This window comes from Pan paniscus, chromosome 22, assembly GCF_029289425.2.
Source record: "Pan paniscus chromosome 22, NHGRI_mPanPan1-v2.0_pri, whole genome shotgun sequence".
In the NCBI taxonomy this organism is placed as follows: domain Eukaryota; kingdom Metazoa; phylum Chordata; class Mammalia; order Primates; family Hominidae; genus Pan; species Pan paniscus.
The window spans coordinates 28,680,175-28,701,418 of NC_073271.2; the positions used below are offsets into that span (position 1 = coordinate 28,680,175).

The window sequence follows — 21,244 nt, forward strand, 5'->3', positions numbered from 1 at the left end:
GAGTAAAATGTTTTTATTTTCTTCCTTGTTATGCCAGAGTCGGATTGGAAAGTAAGTCACGATATAGAGTTAAATAAACCCCATCTGATGAGAACTTATGGTTTGTAGGGCATGACTCCCCAGACGCCTTAGATAGGAATTTGAGCAAGATAAAAAATATCAGAGCTTAGTCCTCAGTGGGTCCGGTGGGTACCTTGCTTAGTCACTCAGCACTCATGGGGGTCATCAGAGGATCTACTTTGGATCTCACTTCTGATGCCACCTATTAAATGAAAAATCTTTGGCTGAATTAAATTTAAGAGTTTAATTTAGCAAAGAACAACTTGTGAATCAGACAGCCTCCTGAGCCAGAGTAGGCTCAGAGACTCTAGCGCAGCCACGTGGTAGAAGACTTACAGGCAGACAAAGGAAAGTGACGTGCAGAAAACAGATGTGAGGTACAGAAACAACCAAATTGGTTGCAGCTCGGCAGGCATTTGCCTTATTTGAACATAGTTTGAACAGTTAGCCCCTGATTGGCCAAAACTTGGTGATTGGCGCAAAAGTAGGCTTCAGTCTGTTTACATCTTCATTTAGGTTAAAGTTCACTATGTACAGAGAAGCCTTTAGGCTGAACTTAAAATATGTTAAAAGGCAGCTTTAGTCTAAACTTGATTTAACAATATAAAGAATTGAGGCAAAGAGAATTTCATAACTTGCTCAAGATCACAGAGAAATGAGAAACTCAGAATAACTCTCAAGTACTCGGACTCCAGACTGGATGCTGTTAACCTCCCCTAGACTCTCATGTCTATATTGCTTTTGGCCTATAACTTTTTCATGTGTGTGCATGAAATTGTGAACTTCTTTTCAGTGATAGTCTTGTGTTCTTATTTTATTACACTTTTTAGTTCTTCTTGAATATGGCCACACCACTCTGAACACGCCTGATCTTGTCTGATCTCATGAAGCTAAGCAGGGTCAGGCCTGGTTAGTACTTGGATGGGAGGAATAGATCTTGAAATTTATAAATAGCACTCAGACATCTATTTTTATGCTTATTTTTAAATGTCTTGATAAAATGTTTGACTACTATTACATTCTTGGGAAAAATCTCCCTTTTTTGTGTTACACTTTTAATAATCACTAGATTTTGTTTGCTAAAATGTTATTTAGAATTTTTCATGTATTTTTCACTGGCCTGTGATTTTTCTTTTTATATAACATCTTTTTTAAGGGTCTTTGTTAATATTACACTCAAGTTTTCTTCTGTTTTCTTTGCTCTGAATTCAAGCAGTTAAAAATCCATGGGAAATATTTTTCCTTGACATTTTCTTTTTCTTTTTTTTTTTTTTTTGAGACAGAGTCTCGCTCTGTCGCCCAGGCTGGAGTGCAGTGGCGTGATCTCGCCTCACTGCAACCTCCACCTCCTGGGTTCACGCCATTCTCCTGCCTCAGTCTCCTGAGTAGCTGGGACTACAGGCACCTGCCACCACGCCGGGCTAATTTTTTATTTTTTGTATTTTTAGTACAGACAGGGTTTCACTATGTTAGCCAGGATGGTCTCGATCTCCTGACCTCGTGATCTGCCTGCCTTGGCCTCCCAAAGTGCTGGGATTACAGGTGTGAGCCACCGCGCCCGGCCTTTTCCTTGACATTTTCAAAGAACTATGCATGTAATATTATAGTGACTGTTCACCCAGCCCCTTGCCCTAAAGCCTGGTAACATGATTAACTCATGATTCCTGGATAAATGCTATGTTCTCATTCCTCCATTTTTATCTATACGTAAGGCTCTTGGCTTTGAATTTGATTTCTATCTCTTTGTTTGGTTAAGTTCATCTTGGTAAAACATTAGCTCTCCCCGCATTTGTTCTCAGTTCTATGATGTAGAGTTGATAAACTTTCCCAGTAGGACAGACACATATTTTGCCCAATGTGTGTTCTCTGTAAATGCAGGTGAGGAAGGAGGGGTAATTAGAGGAAACAGAATTAGAATCTCTAGGGATTTGAGCCCTTAAACAATTCTACGATAAACTACAATTTATACAATATTTTCTGAGTCATGTAGTTTTGTGTTGGATTGCTTTCGGTCTGGTAGAATTCAGCTGGGAAACCAACTGGTCCAGGGCTTTTTTGGTTGGTAGGTTTTTCATTACTGATTCCATTTCAGAAGTTGATATTGGTCTATTCACGTTAACAGTCTTTTCCTGATTCAATCTTGGAAAATCGTGTGCTTACAGGAAAGTATCCATTTCCTCTAGATTTTCTAATTTGTGTGCTTAGAGTTATTCATAATAGTTTCTGAAGGTCTTTTGTATTTCTGTGGGACCAGTTATGATACTGATAAAAAAAACACCTTTTTCATTTCTGATTGTGCTTTCTTGGATCTTCTCTTTCTTTTTCTTTGTTAAACTGGCTAGTGGCCTATCGATTTTATTTTTTTGAAAAACCAAGTCTTGGTTTTATTGATCTTTTGTATGGATTTTTACATGTCAATTTCATTAAGTTCTTCTCTAATTTCAGTGGTTTTTCTCCTGCTAGTTTTGGATTTTCTCCTCCCTAGTTCCTTTCCCTTAGTTGACCTAGTTTCTTCCTTTCCAAAGATAGATTGTTAATTTGAGATTTTTTTAACTTCTTGATGAAGACATTTAGGGCTATAAACTTTCCTCTTAACACTGCCTTGGCTGCATCCAGAGATTTTGGTAAGTTGTGTCCCTATTTTCATTAATTTCAAATGATTTTTTTGATTTCTGCCTCAATTTTGATGTTGACCCAGGAGTTATGCTGGAGTAAGTTAGTTAATTTCATGTATTTGTATAGTTTGAGGCGATCTTGATATTGATTTCTACTATTATTGTACTGTGATTCAAGAATGTGCTTTGGTATGACTTCAATCATTTTGAATTTATTAAGACTTTTTATGATCAAGCATGTGGTTGATCTTAGAATACATTCTGTGTGCAGACAAGAAAAATGTATATTTTTTGGTTGTTGGGTGTAGTGTCCTGTAGCTGTCTGAGATCCAGTTGGTCAAGTGTCAAGTTTAAATCCAGAGTTTCATTGTTAACTTTCTGCCCTGATGATCTAACGCTGTCAGTAGGATGTTCAAGCCTCCCACTAGTATTTTGTGTTTGTCTAAGGTTTTTCGTTGGCCAAGAAGAACTTATCTTATGAATCTGGGTGCTCCAATGTTGGGTGCATATATATTTAGAATAGTTAGGGCTTCTTGTTGGATTGTACCCTTTATCATTATGTAATGTCTTTTATTGTCCTTCTTGATTTTTGATTTAAAGTCTGTTTTATCTGATATAAGTCTAGTGACTCCTGCTCTTTTTTCCTTTCAGTTTGCATGGTAGAATTTTCTCCATTCTTTTACTTTGAGCCTGTGGTTGTTATTATATGTGACATGGATTTCTTGAAGAAAACTGACATTTGGGGCTTGTCTTTTTATCAGGCTTTCCACTCTGTGACTTTTAAGTGGGCATTAAGCCCATTTATATTCAAGGTTACTACTGATAGAAATGATTTTAATTTTGTCATTGTGTTGTTAACTGGCTGTTATGTAGACTTCATTACGCAGTTGCTTTATAGTGCTTGTGGGCTATGGTCTGAAGTGTCTTTTGTGGTAGCAGGCTCTTTCAATTCCATGTTTAGCACTCCCTCATCAGATCCCCCTCACCGGGGACCTGAGGATCTGAGGACTCCCTCACCAGGTCCACTTCTGGGGATGTCTTGTAAGTCTGCTCTAGTTTAAATATACTCCCTCAGAATTTGCTTTTCTGAGAAGGATTTTATTTCATCTTCATTTAAGAAGCTTACTTTGGCAGCATATGAAATTCTTGGTTAGAATTTTTTTTCTTCAAGATGCTAAAAATAGGCCCCCAATCTCTTCTGGCTTATAAGGTTTCTGCCGAAAGGTCTGCTGTTAGCCTGATGGGTTCCCTTTGTAAGTTACATTCCCCATCTTTCTTGCTGCCTTTAAGATGTTTTCTTTTGTGTTCACTTCAGTGAATCTGATGACCACGTGCCTTGGGGATGGATGTCTTGTATAGTGTCTGGCTAGGGTCCTCTATATTTCTTGGATTTGCAGGTCAACCTCTCTAATGAGATTAGGGAAATTTTCATGGACTATGTCCTCAAATATACTTTCCAAGTTGCTTATTATTTTTCTTTCTCAAGAATGCCAATGAGTCATAGATTTGGTTTCTTTGCATAATTGCATATTTCTCAGAGGTTTTGTTCATTTTTCTTTATTTTTTCTCTTTATTTTTGCCTGACTGAGTTGACTTAATTACCTGTCTTCAAGCCCTGAGGTTCTTTTCTCTGCTTGGTCTATTCTGCTGTTAATAGTTCTGCTTGTATTTTGAAATTCTCGTAGCGAATTTTTCAGTTCAAGAAGTTCAATTTGGGTCTTTCTTAAAACGGCTTCTTAGTCTTTCAACTCTTGAATCATTTTACTGAATTGCTTTGCATCCTTGGATTGAGTTTCACCTTTCTCTTGGTCTTGATAAGCTTCCTAGCCATCCAGATTCTGAATTCTATGTCTGACATTTCAGACATTTCAGACTGATTAACCATTGCTGGGAACCTAGTGGGCCTGTTTGGAGGTAAGGGGACACTGGCTTTCTGAATTGCCAGAGTTCTTATTCTGATTTTTTTCCCATCTGAGAAGGCTGGGTTCCTTTAACTGTGATGGTAATCTAGCATAGTCAGTTGGCTTTGTATCTGGAAGTTTTCAGAGGGCTAAGGCTCTGTACAGGGTCTTTGTTGTTGAATTCTTGCCCTTGGTTTATCAGCAGGGAGAACTGGCAGAGTGACTTTTTTGTTGTTGTTGTAGTTTGGGCTGCGATCCGGTAGACAGTGCTTGAAAGCAATGGATGGAAGACGGGCTCTTACTTGGCAGCATGGCTCCTTTGTGTATCCTTGGATTTTCAGCTATGCTCTGTGGTACAACGGGGAGAGAGGTGACCCCCTCACCAGGTCCACTCCTGGGGACTGGGGAAGCCATCTCTGATCGCTGGCACTTTGCCAGCAATTCCAATTATTTATTTATTTATTTATTTAAATTTGATGTTTCAGCCTCAGGGCTCCCTTGGACAGAGGTCCAGTAGGGAAAGAGGCCACATCTTTACTGGACCTGCCCTGTGGAGGGGAGGCACATCTAGGTTCTAGGCCAACTTGTGAACCAGTGCAATTCACCCTTCTCAGTTTTCTGGGAGTGTGGGGTCCTCCCCAACTTGAGTGCAGAGCACAGATCCTGGCTAGGTAATCCTGAGCCATGGGCCAGGACCCTGGGGTGCCAGGACCTGCTTGCAGCTCCCTTCTCCAGACCCTTGGGACTGGGTCCCAGGTGCACTATAGGATCTGAAGGGCTTCCAGGCTTCCAGAATGCACTTAGGTGGCACAAAGCACCCAGGCTGGGCAGTGGAGCTATGCTGTATACAGGCTTCTGCAGGGTGGCCAGGCAGGAGCCTTGGGAGGGGCTGGCAGGCAGGTGGCCTGTGAGACAGATGTGCCCCAGTCCCACAGGGAAGGTGGCCCTGCTTTCCCCCCAGTGGTTAGCTAGGGCCAGAGACTGTCAAAGGGAGATAGGCAGCCCTTGGTGGGGTTAGGCTCCGCCAAAGCTGTCCCTAGCACAAAGGTTCCTGGCACCATGCCTGTGGCAGCTCTGTCTCTGTCTAATCTCTGAAGACATCCACCTACCAGCTCAAATGTCCGTGGCGCGTGTGAGGTCTCCAGTCTCCAAGTCCCTTCACTTACCCTTTCCTCAGACACCGCTGGAGGCCAGGAAGCAGCCTTAGCATTCAGTTACCTGCACGGAGTTTCCAGCTTCCTCCCTCTTCAGCCTCAGGGTCTGCATCTTTTCTACATCCACATTCAGCGTCTTCTTTACAAAGATCTGTTGAAATTATGTTCATTTAGTCAAAATCTCGGCCTCTCTCCATGGGAGCCACACTTCCCAGCAGCATCGAGTTGGCCATCTTAAGACCCAGTTGGTGTATAATTTTTAAATATTTAATAGAAACTTTAAAATATTTGAAAAATTAATCTTACATTATCACACTGCCCATTCTGAATTGTCAGCTTCCATGAGTGTAATCATTAGCTTAACTGTCTGTACTATGTATTCTTCAAATTAAAACAAATGACATAATTATTTGGAATAATTTTTTATAAAGGTAGACAACACGATGTTTCTGTAGTGTTATTAAATTACTAGTTATCTAGTTATCTAACTTGGACAGCACTTAGCAAGTTAGATAACTGACTTGATAGTTTGTAAAACTAATCTCATTGACACTTCTTCTAGTCCAGATATTATTTTCTCTGATAAACAAGCATTGTTTATAAAATCACTGTCAAGGAAAGATTAAAATAGATTTAATGAACTAAAAGAGGTAGAAGGTTTGTTTATTAAGAGGAAGAGTTCAGAGATCTGAGCTCAATACGAGTATACATCTTAAATGAAATAAAGGGAATAATGAGAAAGAAAGAAGTCAAATGAATATCTAAACATGTTTCATCAAGGAAAATACAGGAAAAACATTTGCCTATATATTCATAAAGGCAAAATGTAAATATCTAATTAAAGTGCAGTTGTAAAGAAGGACAGGCAATACAGCTTGATTAACATACAGCTGCTTTTTACTGGTTATCCAACATCCTTGATGAAGATTAGATTTTATCATCCACCATCTCCTCAGGGTCCACCTGCGAGGTGGTGGGTTTTGCAAGTTGACAAACACAACTGAACTTTATCTATTATTCACGTTGGGTTTCTATATGAATTTCTGTGAATAAAGTTTTCTATTACTAAATTTTTAATAGTAAAATTGAGAACGTTTTTCTTATTGCCATTATTTTTTCTTTTCTTTTTATACAATTACATTATTTTACAGCGTCTTTTAATGCTGTCAATCTATAGAAGATAGTCAGAATGTTGTTGTATTTCCTTACAGGTTCTACTGACTTTTAAGTGTTCTGAAGTTGAAGGTTATGATTCTTTCTCATTTTGTTTCAAAACAGGGTCCCCATTTCCCTAACGTAGGATTCGAGGGCACAAGCAGAGGAGGAAAGGGGTGTCAAAGTCAGAACCGCCTAGAAGGCAACGAGAAGCAGAAGCGCAGGCCTGCGAGATGCTCATCAGAGTGACTTAGCTGTGGGCTGCGGAAGGCAACGGAAGGAACTCACATCCACTGGCCGCATTCCGCTCCCCGGAACGGAGGACAGAGCCGAGTTTCTTCAGGCAGTGGCTCCGGCCAACTCTGCCCCACAGGTAAGGAGCGCGCGCAGCTGCCACACACCGCAGGCAGCGCGAACACAGACTCGGCCTTCCTAGGGCGCCGGCGTGTTGAGGGCGCCGCCCCCGTCGCTGCCGGGAGCCCGGCAGGCCCGTGGCCTTCCGCCTGGTTCTCCCGCCTCTGCAAGCCTCGCCTTCAGGACTCCGCCTCGCCTTCCTCTTTTCTGTTGGACAGACTCACGGGACCGTCTGTCTGGATGATGTGTGCACATTTCTTACCACGATTCCTCTGCACACCAGGTCCAGGGACTGCCGCGCTGGGGACGGCACAGCTGAACTGTGCAGGCAGCGAAGGGGCCTCACGGGGACCGCTCAGCTCCCTGAGGGCGCAGCCCCCCTGGTCGGGGGGGAATAAACTTCCGCGGTTTTCAGTGACCCAGTTTGTGGCACGGCACAACTGGTTGAAAAGTTAAAATCTGAGCGCGTTACTTCAGAGATGTACTGTGAGCGGCTTTGTGCAGCGAAATGACCTGTTTACCGAACAGCGCCCTCTGTAGCCCAGTGCTCAGAACGGGCCTTTTCATGATGTTCCTGCGTTGTGTTTACAGCCTCCCTGTGAGGGGGTTGCGCGCACAGGTGGACCTCGTTTTATTGCGCCTTGCTCTATCGTGCCTCTCAGATACTGCACTTTTTTTACAGATTGAAAGTTTGTGGCAACTCTGTTGGGGCACCTCTATGGGTGCCATTTTTCCAACAGCTTGTGTTCACTTCATATCTCTGTCATATTTTTAATTCTTGTAATATTTCGAATTTTTTCATTATCATTATATCCGTCATGGTGATCTGTAATCAGTGATCTTTGATTTTACTTTGTAATTGTTTTGGGGAACCAACGACCGCACCCACGTAAGACAGAAAACGTAATAAATGTCACGTGTGTTCCGAGTGCTCCAATGACCAGCTGCCCCCCATCTCTCTCCCTCCCCTCAGGCCTCCCTGTTCCCTGAAACGCAATTGTGGGATTACACCATTAATAACCTACAACGGCCTCTAAGTGTTCAAGTAAAAGGAAGAGACACACATCTCTCACTTTAAATCGAAAGCTAGAGATGATTAAGCTTAGTGGGGAAAGCCTGTTCCAAGTTGAGATAGGCTGAAAGCAAGGCCTTTTGCACCCAGGAGTTAGCCCAGTTGTGAATGCAAAGAAAAACCTCTTAAAGGAAATTAAAAGTGCTGCTCTAGTGAACACATGAATGACAAGAAAGCGAAACAGCCTTATTACAGTGGTCTAGATAGATCAAACCAGCCACAGCGTTCCCTCAGGCCAAAGCCTACTCCAGAGCAAGGAACTCTCCTCAGTTCCACAAAGGCTGAGAGGAGTGAGAAAGCTACAGAAGAAAAGTTTGAAAGTAGCAGAGATTGGTTCATGAGGTTTAAGGAAATAAACCATGTCCACAACATAAAAGTGCTTCCCTCCAATAAAATGTCATGAAATAAGAACTTTTTACAAATGTGCTCATTGCTGATTCCCTAGCCCTAAAACAATGCCTGCCACATGGTGACCATTGAATAGCTACGGGATGAGGGGTCAGAAGGGGCATCAGGATGAATGATCACTCATGAACAAGGCAAAACAAAGGACATTTTCAGATGAGCCAAAATTGAAAGGGTTGATTGCCCCCATCTCTTCATGCCCTCAAGTAGAAGGAAATTGTGCCCAAGAAACGGGAAAGAAGCGCCCCAAATTCTGCATAAATTTAAAAAGTTTAAAGTAAACACTGGCTATGTAAACGCCACAGTAATAATCATAACTAATGCTGAAGGTAAAGACAACTTAGCGTAAAAATCCTGGCAGAAGCCAACACAATGACATGAGAGATCGGGGAGGAGAATCAGAACTAGAAGACTCTTGAGTTGGTTGTAGAGGACGGTAAGGATACTGATACATTTTCAGTTTATGAAATAAAACCTCAGGTTAAAAGGAAAGTTATTTTCAGATTATATACTTTTCTTAATGTCTGTTTTTTATAAGATCATATTTAAAGATAAAGATTTAGAAATAGCAAAAGAGAAAGAATAGAAACAGATATACCAGACATATATTAACTAACTAAAAGAGAGCTGCTATACCTATTAGATTTAATAGACTTAAAGCACAAAGCATTAAAGGTATAAAAATAGGTGTCACTGGTTAAGGATTTTTAAAAAGAAACCAATTCATAAGAAAGAGAAAAATTACAAATGAATATTAGTAAATTCATAACCGAACTAGGATTTTTTTTTTTTTTTGAGATGGAGTCTTGCGCTGTCACCCAGGCTGGAGTGCAGTGGCGTGATCTCAGATCACTGCAACCTCCGCCTCCTGGGTTCAAGTGATTGTCCAACCTCAGCCTCCTGAGTAGCTGGGATTACAGGCACACTCCACCACATCCGGCTAATTTTTGTATTTTTAGTAGAGATGGAGTTTCACCATGTTGGCCAGGCTGATCTCGAACTCCTGACTTCAGGTGATCTGCCCACCTCGGCCTCCCAAAGTGCTGGGATTATAGAAATGAGCCACTGCACCCGGCCCAAACTGGGATATTTTTAACACAGTTCTCTCATTACCTAATGCAGTGGTCCCCAACCTTTTTGGCACTAGGGACCAGTTTCATGGAAGACAATTTTTCCACGGACTGGCATGGATGTGGGTTGTGGGGGGGTTGGATGATTAAGTTCACTAAATTTACTGTGCACTTTATTATTATATTGTAATGAAATAATTATAAATTATACAATTCACCACAATGTAGAATAGGAGCCCTGAGGTTTTTTTTGTTTGTTTTGTTTTGTTTTTGTTTTTTTGTTTGTTTGTTTGTTTTTAGAAAGCCTCACGCTGTAACCTGGGCTGGAGTGCAATGGCATGATCTCGGCTCACTGCAACCTCCACCTCCCAGGTTCAAACGATTCTCCTGCCTCAGCCTCCTGAGTAGCTAAGATTACAGGTGCCATCCACCACGCCCAGCTAATTTTTTGTATTTTTTTTTTAGAAGAGATAGGGTTTCCCTATGTTTACCAGGTTGGTCTCGAACTCCTCACCTTGTGATCTGCCCACCTTGGCCTCCCAAAGTGCTGGGATTACAGGCGTGAGCCACTGCACTCGACCGCCCTGAGCTTTTTTTCCTGCAACTAGAGGGTCTGATCTAGGGGTGAAGAGAGACAGTGAGAGATCATCAGGCATTAGATTCTCACGAGGAGCGCACAGCCTAGATCCCTCGCATGCGCAGTTCACAGTAGGGTTCGCACTCCTATGAGAATCAAATGCTGCCACTGGTCTGAAGGAGGCGGAGCTCAGGCCTAACGGAGCGATGGGGATTGGCTGTAAATACAGACAAAGCTCCCCTGGCTTGCCCGCCGCTCACTTCCTGCTGTGCAGCCCAGTTCCCAGAGACCCAGGGGTTACCCAGAGGATGGCGTTTTAGAGTCCAGGTGAGACTTCGGGAAAGAATGTGGTGGCTTTTAAGACAATGAGCTGACTGCACTGTGCGAGTAAGTAACACCCATTTATCTCGGTTGCTGCTCGAGCCGTGTAGCCAGGCCCACCCAGAAAAGCTGAAACACAAGCCCCAGACTGAGGTCTGACGGCGTTTACGGAGGCATCCAGACCTGGGTGCACTTACACACCGGCACGGAAGCCACAGGCTCACAGTTCTTGGATAAGAACCAGGAAAACATGCATTAAGCAGGGTAAGCCCCAAATTATCTGGACAGCTGCTGCTGTGGGGAACTTGCCTCCAGGGCTCAAGTATCTGCTAACCTGCAAGTCCCCACACCTCTGCACATTCACATGCAAAGGCACCTACCCACACGGGTTCCTGGTGACGTCACTCACCTGTCTGCTTGTTAAGAAACTGCACAACTTCCAAACCATCAGGGTAGGTCGTGTGTGTCGTCTGAGCATTTGCATAATAGTAAACCTGTAAGCACCAGAAACACCTATGTTGGGAGGCAGTTTGTGTTATCATTTTGAACCTGGATTTAATCTAGTAAACTCCTTCCTACAGGGGGGTAAAAGCACCGTCCCAGCAGGTGGGAGTGGGCTGACCTTGTCCATGGGCATCCTCCACAGCAAGGAGGTGTGAGGAGAGGGCTTGTCACCCAAGCCCAGAAGTCAAGACACTGTGGCTCTAGGCTAGTGGGAGAGAGGACTGGACCGAGGTGGAATTCCCAGTCCTTCACCTGGGAGAAATGCACCTTGCGCTGGCATTTTGCAGCCTCTGCCTCTAAGTCGGTGGGCACGGCTGAGCCCCGGACAGTCAGCACCAGGAATTTGGACCATGTTTTGTGTTTTATTAAAGTGGTTATCTCCCACTTATATGTTTGCTCTGGGGTCAGGGTGGCCACAGTGACAACCGCCACATTCAACACCTGATACAAATAACACACAGAGACATACAAATAACATACAAATAACACCTGCCATGACTGTGGCACTGTTTCTAAATGCAGATCATTAGCCCTGAGGTTTCCAGGCAAACCCATTAGCTGGATCCCCAAACAAAATAAAATCCCAAGAAAAATGTTCCCACTCGTCCCCCCACTGAAGATGTTGAAAAGGGCAGAACAGAATGTGGGTTTTTCTCGGGAGAACAGAAAACAAGCGGGACCTGTGTTCCCAGACTTCCCCGCCAGGTGCCTACTTACATCACACGTAAGTTCACAGCCCAAATTTCCTGCCGTAGAGAAAATAATTTCATTTTATTGACATTTTTTGTAAAATATAGCATGTTACAAGTGGACCACTAGCTAGGGCTTAGAAATATGTTTGCTATTCTTGCCTTCGAGTCTATTAATGTCAATTGAGAACTGCAAATCAAAATGATAAAAAATGAAACTTTGACTTGGGAAACTCTTAAGCCATGAAAAATATTAATCCTGTTTGACTATGTGCTAAATGCAACCAACTTAAATCTATAAAAAAAAAGTCTCTGTTTGAAAGGCTGAACCTCAGGAAATAAAGAGACATTTGGAATCATCTTAATTTTCTGTTCTTGTCAAGAAGATGCAACCATCTCTTGACACCCACTCCGAATCTCACTTCCCCAGGATGAAAAGGTGACCTTCTCAGGTCTCCCTCAGGGGAACCTGGCGGGCCACCCTTGCAGAAGCCACTCAGCCCACCTACCTGCAGCTCTGCAATGTTTGGGGAAGAAGCAGTGAACTCATCAGGTTGAACGTGGCTGAGAAATCCACCTTCAGAACTCTCTAAGACTGATGAGCTTCCGTCTAAAAAGCAAATCAGTTAAATTTAAAAGGATAGTGTATATACATTGTGGAAATATCAGTATCCTAATGCGATTGCTAAATTCAATTTAAGCGAACATGTGAACACATTCTCTCTTGTTCATGAGATTACTATACACATATCAGGTCAGTTCAACAACAAATGATCCTGTAAGGAACATTAATTCTTTAATGAATACACTCAGTCGCTATTTCTCTTTCGAGTATTCTGATGGATCAGGAGAGTCATGGATGGAAAGGCACTGTCTTGGCCCTGAAGCTGCTCACGGTCGCGCAGCAGGCAAACACAGAAGAGAAAAGCCGAATCCCTGTGACACTGGCTTACGGGACCTATGAAGGGCCATGGGCCATTGTGAAGGAGCACCACAGGCTTCCAGGAGAGCCGGGAGTCAGGGGAGCTTCCCCAGGATGGCGTCACTGTCAGCTGAGATGATGCCTGGAGGTTGCGGAGATACTAGCAGGTGTGTGTGAGAGGCAAGGTCCCCCATTCTGCCCGGCACCAGCAAGTACACTGAAGTCTTGTCCGGGGGCCTGAAGGGGAGGGGACAGCAGGAACAAGGTAGCCAGGCTGGAGCAGACCTGATGGGAAGGGCTTCCCTGCCCCACAGAGAAGTGCAGAGGGGACTGTGAGGGCACGCAGAGCCTGAGGTGGTCTGAAGCAGACAGATGGCACCAGCCTTACCTCTACGAAGCTCCCTGCAGAGGCCATGAAACAGCCTGCGGGGGGCAGGAAGCCCGGGGGGCAGACTCAGGAGGAAGACAGTGTCAGATTCGGCCCTGAAGGGCTACGCAGACCTCGGCCAAGGATGGGAAGGAGTCCAGGTGCCAGGCAGCCCAGGGCGAGTGGTGCCCACAGGCTTGGGCTGTGCTGTGCATAAGGGCCACACCTGAAGCTCGGCCACACCTGAGGCTCGGCCACCAGATAGGCTCCGTTTCTTTACCGAGATAGGTTCCTGCAGAGGTCGTGAAGCTGCTGTGGTCATTTGCTGGCAGCGACGTGAAGATAGAATTCTTTCCTGACTCAACCAGGGGCACTCTTGGCTCCTCCCCGTGAGACCCGCAATGCAGGAAGCACCCACAGCTGCATGGACAGAACTGGGGCTTGGGAAAGAGGCCAGGCAGGTGCCAGATGAGAGGGCGCTCCATCAGGTGGCAGCAATGCCATGGGCTGGCAAATGGAGAAAGGGGAACAAAGCACCCAAGTGCATCTAGCCCCAGCCACACGCCTTCTGCTGGGAGTGTGCTCAGAGGGAAGTGACCGCTAGGATTCGGAATCTCCAGTCACGGCCCCTGGAGACCGGCATGTGGGCTGTGTGTGGGGTGGAGGGCTAGGGGTGTTGGCAAGTCTCACAGGTGAGGACCCAACGAGGGAATCAGACAAAAAGTGGCCACAAATTAGGCAGCTCCATGAAGGACATGTCCTTGTCATAGTAAGATGTTCTGCTCACGTGTATCCACGAGAAAGCTCCACATTTCACAGGGAGCATAGAAACAGGAGTCCCCAACCCTGCTCACCAGCTCCTCCGGCTGCTGCCATCTGCTCCTGCAGCATGGCAGCCTGGGAAGCCTGCACTGGTGATTTTCTGCCACTCAAGTTTTGCAGACTTCGGGAAGATGGATGCATAGCCTGGGGCAACGACAGCCACAGGCCCGCCTTGTCACAAGGTCCCTGGAGCGGGCAATGCCTTGAGCCCAAAGGCTGGGAGCACAAAGCCATCTTCAGCCATCCTCGATTTCCAGCAAGACTCCAGGGCTCACCCAACAGCCCGACACTCCATACTACAAGGTGGGTTAATTTTTTTAAAGACTCTGCAGAAATATACCAACTACAGAGCTCAGGAAAACAACTGATTTATAAAACCCAATCCAAGTTGTTTGCTTTTATAGCATTAGAGACATGTCTGAAGAACTTCAAGGTTTTATCTATAGAAACATAATTAGTTTAATAAATTACTAGGTCTATTTTGAATAACAAATTGAGTACTTTTATTAGACCTAAGTGGAACTTTATCTGAATCTGAATTTTCCAAGGGGCCAGTGTAGAGTGACACAGGTGTCCGAGGCCACCTTTCCATCCTCAGACACCCCCCCGTCTCTCTGCACAGGGAGTTGGCCTTCCAGTAGGTGTTGCTCTTCTGTCTTGACGTCTCCTGGAAAGACTTTTATCTCTCTTTTCCTGTGGTGGTGTTTTCCACGAGCTAATTCTTTCTATCTTTAAACTCATTGGCTGAAAACAAATGTGGGAATATTTTTGCATTAGTAACAATTATATTATTTTTAAATGTTAAGCAACACATCACACCAGCTATCACAGAATGTAGATGATTCTACTCCCCCTTCCTACAGAAGGACACATGAGGTATCCACACTTAGTGTCTCTCATTCCCCATTTTACAGCCCACGCTCTTGTGAAATTCGGGATTCCAATACATGGCTGATATTGTAAAGTCAACAGTGAAATAAAGTGCTTGAAACTCAATTCAAAAATGCATAATAAAAATAATTTTCTACCTTTTGCACTATTTAACAATTGACGGTTTCAAGGCGTGGATAAGCCACCCATTCAGTTATCTATTTACTCGTACATTGCCCCGCATGCCTGTGATTAACTCAGGTCAATGACGGAGCATGAGAGAAGTCCGCGTCTCACGGGAGGCTGGGCCTGTGCAGTCCACCCTGGGACTTACGATGTTTTGTACTCATAGGATCTGAAAAGGCTCTTTTCCTACTTGTGACAAATGCTTGGAGTAGATTTCTGATCTTCCTGCAGGGAATAAAGTGTTATCTGCTCAGCAGTTGCTTTGGGAAAGAAGGCGAGGGGATAAATCATCTTCAGGAGTTGGGGGCGCCTTCTCCATCCACATCAACCCAGTATCAGTTGCTGGCTGTGGACTCACGAGATTTGCTTCCTGAGTATGAGGGTGACACAAAGCTGGGACAGGAAGAGACACACTGGCTGGGAGAATGTTCTAAAGAGGAGCTAATTTTAACAAAGAAAAATGTGATAGAGACTGCCGAGACCAGCTCGGTCGGGAAGACCCTAACCCAGCAGCGCTAGAGGAATTAAAGACACACGCACGGAAGTATAGCATGTGGAGTGGGAAATCAGGGCACTCCCAGCCTTCAGAGCTGAGAGCCATGAACAGAGATTTACCCACATATTTATTGACAGCAAGCCAGTGATAAATTGTTTCTATAGATTATAGATTAACTAAAAGTATTCCTTATGGGAAACAAAGGGATGGGCTCTGGCTAGATATCCACAGCAGAAACATGTCCTTAAGGCACAGATCGCTCATGCTATTGTTTGTGGTTTAAGAACGCCTTTAAGTGGTTTTCCACCCTGGGTGGGCCAGGTGTTCCTTGCCATCATTCTGGTAAACCCACAACCTTCAGCGTGGGCGTCATGGCCATCATGAACATGTCACAGTGCTGCAGAGATTTTGTTTGTGGCCAGTTTTGGGGCCAGTTTATGGCCAGACCTGGGGGCCTATACCCAACAAGAGACAAAATAGCATCCTGTACTGTGGCTCCCAAGCTAACAGCGCCACCCCTGTTCAGAGGAGTCCACGCCGACAAGCAGCAGGTGCAAGACCGCAGTGCAGAAGCAGGGAGCACGGGAGGCTGCGAGCCCTCAGACTCACGGGTGGAGACAGTGCCACACACATCACCTCCGCAGCCTGCACCCACGGAAACAAAGCCCCCAAGTCCACTCAGCCCCAGCCAGACGCTTGCTGCCGTGAGTGTGCTCAGAGGGAAGCAGCCGGGAGGACTTGGAATCTGCTCCACAGCAAGAAGTGCTAAGGGTTAGGATCTTGTTTGAAAGGCATGTACCCGTGTCCTTGGAAGAACACAGGACTCCAGGGAGCACCATGCTCACCCAGGGAGGTGAAATTGTGTGGTGAGGAGCTGATGGGATGTGTGTGTTTGGGTACGGAACCTCTGCTTCTCTTTACAGATGATAAGCACAAAGGGTCACCTTTGGAGGAGCTGAATTGTCCCAGGAGAGTGGCACTCTGATTCTTGCGGCCAATGTATTTGGGTATTGTCTCTTCATCAGCTGACAGAGGTGACATTTTTCCAAAAGCAGGTTCCAATGCCTAAAAGACAAAATGCAGGGAAATTCTTCACATTTTCGAAGGTAAAATAAATTCAAATTTTAATACAATCAAGAATAATTGGAATGTCCTAAAAAAAAAATAGGGTACAAGTAGGGGGACTTGGACTGGGTTTTCCCCCTAACATGTTGATAAGAACAGAAACCCTCACCAAGCGTTTGTGAAGGAACCTTTGTGGAGCTGATGTTTGCTTTGTGTTTCTTATTGTGGTTCCTTGTTTCAAAATAATCACAGGATCCCAAAGGCTACAGAACACACAATACCCAACATATCTTCCTTTAGGCTCCTGTGTCTTCAACCGGGAATGTGTTAACGGAGGAAGAAAATGTGATACTACTTCTAGTGTTGTCTCTACAACTTGTCTAAGATCCAAAATGCAAATTCCCAACTTTCCCTGTTATCAGCAGACTGACCTGGAACAGGGTGATCCTTCAGGTGGGATGAGGTATGTTAGGTCTGGAATGCTAGATTATTCACCGTTCTCCCCTCTGAGGAGGAGAAGGGAATGAGAAGGGGAGAGGGTTGCTATGAACGAACCCTTAATATCAGATCCAGAGTGGCTCACCCACACAGCCATGCCCGCGTTCTGCGGGTGCTCGAGTCTCAGCCTTTTAGATATTCAGTCCCTAAAACGGCGACTACACACAGATACACCTTTGCATATTTAAAGTGTGGGATTCACATATCCCATCCTGTTTCTTCAAATCAGGTATGCTCTTGTGAGCGTAGATCCTGTTCTTATAAATAGCCCCATGGTGACCAGTGCAATGCACAGAATGGAAAAATATTTGGAAATTCACCAAGCTCTAATCTCAAAATAAGAGAATGATCAAAACTGCAGGGCATGTGAAGACTGAATAAGACTTCATTGACTCTTAGGGTAATTGTTATACAATGACCCAAATGGGGCAGTAGATACTATTTTTTAGGAACTGGCATACAATATATGTAGGGAAAAAAATCCCTGTGAGTCTTCTTGGGTTCTCCCCACAGAAGGTGGACAATCCCGGCCAGTATTTGTGGCAATTTCCCCCACTCTTCCTCTGGCAGAGGAACAGCCTGCCCAGCTTCTGCTCTTCCTTCCGCAGAAGGACTCGGCGCTTTGCTGTGCTGAGAGGCTAAACTCACTTTCTTTCTGAGGCAGCAGAAGCCATCTCCATGGAAACAAAGCTCTCGCAGAGCTCCCGAAGAGTGGGAATAACTTCCAAGATTTCCTGTAATTTCTTGTAGAGGAACTTGTGGCAGTTTTTTTGTTTGTTTGTTTGTTTTTTGTTTTGTTTTGTTTTGTTTTTCAGACGGAGTCTTGCTCTGTCCCCCAGGCTGGAGTGCAGTGGCGCGATCTCGGCTCACTGCAAGCTCCACCTCCCTGATTCAGGCCATTCTCCTGCCTCAGCCTCCCGAGTAGCTGGGACTACAGGCACCCGCCACCACACCTGGCTAATGTTTTTGTATTTTTAGTAGAGACGGGGTTTCACCGTGTTAGCCAGGATGGTCTCAATCTCCTGACCTCACGATCCCCCTGCCTCAGCCTCCCAAAGTGCTGGGATTACAGGCGTGAGCCACCGCGCCCGGCTGTGGCTGTTTTTGCTGTGCTTGGAGAACAGACCACAGAGCAGTCTCCTCTGGAATGTATTCGGTGGGTGCCTCTGTGTGTGTGTGTGTGTGTGTGTGTATGTGTGTGTGTGTGTGTGTGTGTTGTAATCACTGTGCCGTATTGGAAATATTCTAAGTCCTGGAAGTACCGATTTAAAAGTTGACACAATAAATGCAGCTAGGAAATGTTAGTACTTTTCTTAATCCACCAAGAAATACCCCCACTTACATTTGGAGGGTGTTCACGTGGTTTCATGTGTTGTTACCTGCATGTATAATTTTAATGATTCAAGTTATTTAGATCCACGTGCAGGAAACAGAACCCAGACAAGGCAGTGATAACACTGGCCACATTCACACTCTCTTAGGCTGGTTCTTTGAGCCGTGTGATCAAACGCGAAAGCTGTGTTTTATAAAGGCAGGCTGGTGCTGGGAGGCACCGACTACTTCAGCATGAGAATGCTGGTTCTTCGTTTGGGATAGAGGAGGGTAGTGATACAGGATGGGGGCAGGAAAGTCCTGGGTAGAGAAGAACGGGTCCCTGGCTAGGGCTCGACCCCCGGGCCTGTGCCCATGGACCTACGCATTTCTGCTTTTGTGCCCAAATGTTGCATTTCCCAAGACCACCGTGGCCTGCCACGCTCACATCCTATGCCTATAAAAACCCCAAGACCCTAGCGGGCAGAGACCAAGTGGCTGGATGTCGAGAAGAACACACCGGCAGAAGAGCACACCAGCAGACACAGCAGACGCCAGCAGGCCATCGACTGGCGGAATGACACGGAGTTTGCTTGGGGTGGTCAGGGGAGAGCCCGGTCACGGGCAGCCCAACTCCCAAGGGGAAAACTGCCTTCCCACTCCATCTCCCTTCTGGCTCCCCCATCTGCTGACAGCTATCACCACTCAATAAAAAACCTTGCACCCATCCTCCAAGCCCATGTGTGATCTGATTTTTCAGGTACACCAAGGCAAGAACCCAGGATACAGAAAGCCCTCTGCCCTTGTGATAAGGCAGAGGGTCTAATTGAGCTGATAAACACAAGCTGCCTACGGAGGGGTAAACTGAAAGAGCTCCCGCACTGTAACACACACCCTCTGGGGCTTCAGCTGGAAACATTCACCCCCAGACACTGCCGTGGGGTCACAGCCCCATAGCCTGCCGGTCTGTACACTCCCCTAGAGGTTTGAGCAGTGGGGAACCAAAGAAGCGAGCCACACCCCCATCGCACACCCTGCGAGGGGGACAAGGGAACTTTTCCCGTTTCAACAGGTCTCTATTGCATTCTACACAGCTGTCCTAGAGGATGAACAGAAGGACACCAGGCTACTGAGCTGGCTCTGGAGTCACCCTGGGTTCAAATCCCAGCTCTAGGTTCTCCAGCCCGTGGCCGCGATGGAGTTAGTAATAGTATCCATTTCATAGGGTCGTCATAGAGAGTAAGACCGTAAAGCTCCGTACCTAGCCCATGTAAAGTCCACAGTAAGGGTTTGCTGCTGTTGTCCTGAGACATCATGAGATGTCTTAGAATTCTAGACTTGAGACACACGGCCTGGGGGCGGCAATGCTTCTGTCTGCTGGAGTGCCAGGTGAGAGGCCTGATGTATCCAGTTCTTATTAATCATTACTTATGGGAAATGGAGTTGATGGAAAGATAGCAACCCCTCCCAACATCCGGAGTGTGAGTGATACCGCGTCACTCAGCAATAAAGCCCACATCTTTATGGGGACGCTATTTTCACATAACGCAAACGGTACAAAAACATAAATGCGCTTTTGGTACCAGAGTGTGCAATTCTTGCCCCGCGTGTGGGGACGCTGCAGATTTCTTCCTGGCTTTCCACCGCTGCAGCTGCAGAGCTCTCAGCTTTTCTCGGAGCTCCATGTTCTGCTCCCTCAAAGCATCTATATGACTCCGGAGTTTTCCATGAACATCAGCCCACAGAGACTTCTGTCTCCCAAGCTCTTGGTGGAGTCTGATGACCTGCTGCTGTAATGGCTGTTATTGGGAAGATAACACCAGAAAAACCTCTCAGACATCACAGTGGGCACATTTATCTGCAAAATACTCAAGCCCTCTCTGATATAAGACCAACACTATTTCTGGAATAAAAGATACCCGATGAGATAAACAGGACTACCACAGCCTTTTTCTTTCTTTTTTCTTTCTTTCTTTCTTTTCTTTTCTTTTCTTTTCTTTTCTTTTTTCAGGGTCTCACTCAGTCACTCAGGCTGGAGTGCAGTGGCATGATCTCAGCTCACTGAAGCTTCAACTTGATGAGCTCAAGTGATCCTCCTGTCTCGACCTCCCAAATAGCTGGGACTACAGGCATGTGCCACCATACTTCGCTAATTTTTGTATTTTTACTAGAGATGGGGGTTCACCATGTTGCCCAGACTGGTCTCAAACTCCTGGGCTCAAGCGATCCACCTGCCTCGGCCTCCCAAAGTGCTGGGATTACAGGAATAAGCTACCATGCCTGGCCATAGCTTTATTCTTATTAAGTAGTGTTTATTATGAGTTAGTCCACATAATATAACCAGATAAAGATGGTTAGTGAATTATGATTTTTTTTGTTAAAACACTGCTACGGCAAAAAGAGGCTGGCATTCTTTTCCTTTTTTTTTTTTTTTTTGAGACAGTGTCTTTCTCTGTCACCCAGGCTGGAGTGCAGTGGCGCAGTCTCAGCTCACTGCAACCTCCACTTCCCAGATTCAAGCAACTCTGGTGCCTCAGCATCCAGAGTAGTTGGGATTACAGGCACATGCCACCACACCTGGCTAATTTTTCTATTGTTAGTAGAGACAGGGTTTTACCATATTGGCCAGACTGGTCTCAAACACTGTACTGGCATGGATATATGGTCAATAGTTTAAAAATTATGGAAGCCACTGCATTTTCAACCTAACATGTTAGCCTTCCCCTGGGATCCTTCACTGGATCGTAGAGCCTCCAGCCTTGCTCTGAGAATAAGCGGGATCGTGATAAAGCTACAGTCCTGCACTGGGTGGCCCTGGCCACAGGGACCC

At 45.3% G+C, this 21,244-nt stretch overlaps 1 protein-coding gene and 1 long non-coding RNA gene across 4 annotated transcripts in view; both read right to left on the minus strand.

The window, feature by feature from the left end:
* Positions 1-2,375: 2,375 nt before the first annotated feature.
* On the minus strand, positions 2,376-9,129 carry LOC134729724 (uncharacterized). Its single transcript, XR_010111086.1, has 2 exons — positions 7,174-9,129; positions 2,376-5,881 (listed from the first exon to the last, which is right to left on the minus strand). It is a non-coding gene; the product is annotated as an uncharacterized LOC134729724 (long non-coding RNA).
* A 5,338-nt stretch (positions 9,130-14,467) lies between these two features.
* Positions 14,468-21,244, minus strand: part of CFAP298 (cilia and flagella associated protein 298) — a 38,036-nt gene continuing 31,259 nt past the window's right edge. For all 3 annotated transcript variants that reach the window (XM_063601300.1, XM_034948133.3, XM_034948132.3), the window contains 3 exons: positions 19,998-20,213; positions 16,485-16,605; positions 14,468-14,732 (listed from right to left, as the gene is read on the minus strand). In XM_063601300.1, coding sequence (XP_063457370.1) covers positions 14,704-14,732; positions 16,485-16,605; positions 19,998-20,213 — 366 coding nt within the window. In that variant the 3' untranslated portion in view covers positions 14,468-14,703. The remainder of the gene's footprint in view (positions 14,733-16,484; positions 16,606-19,997; positions 20,214-21,244) is intronic.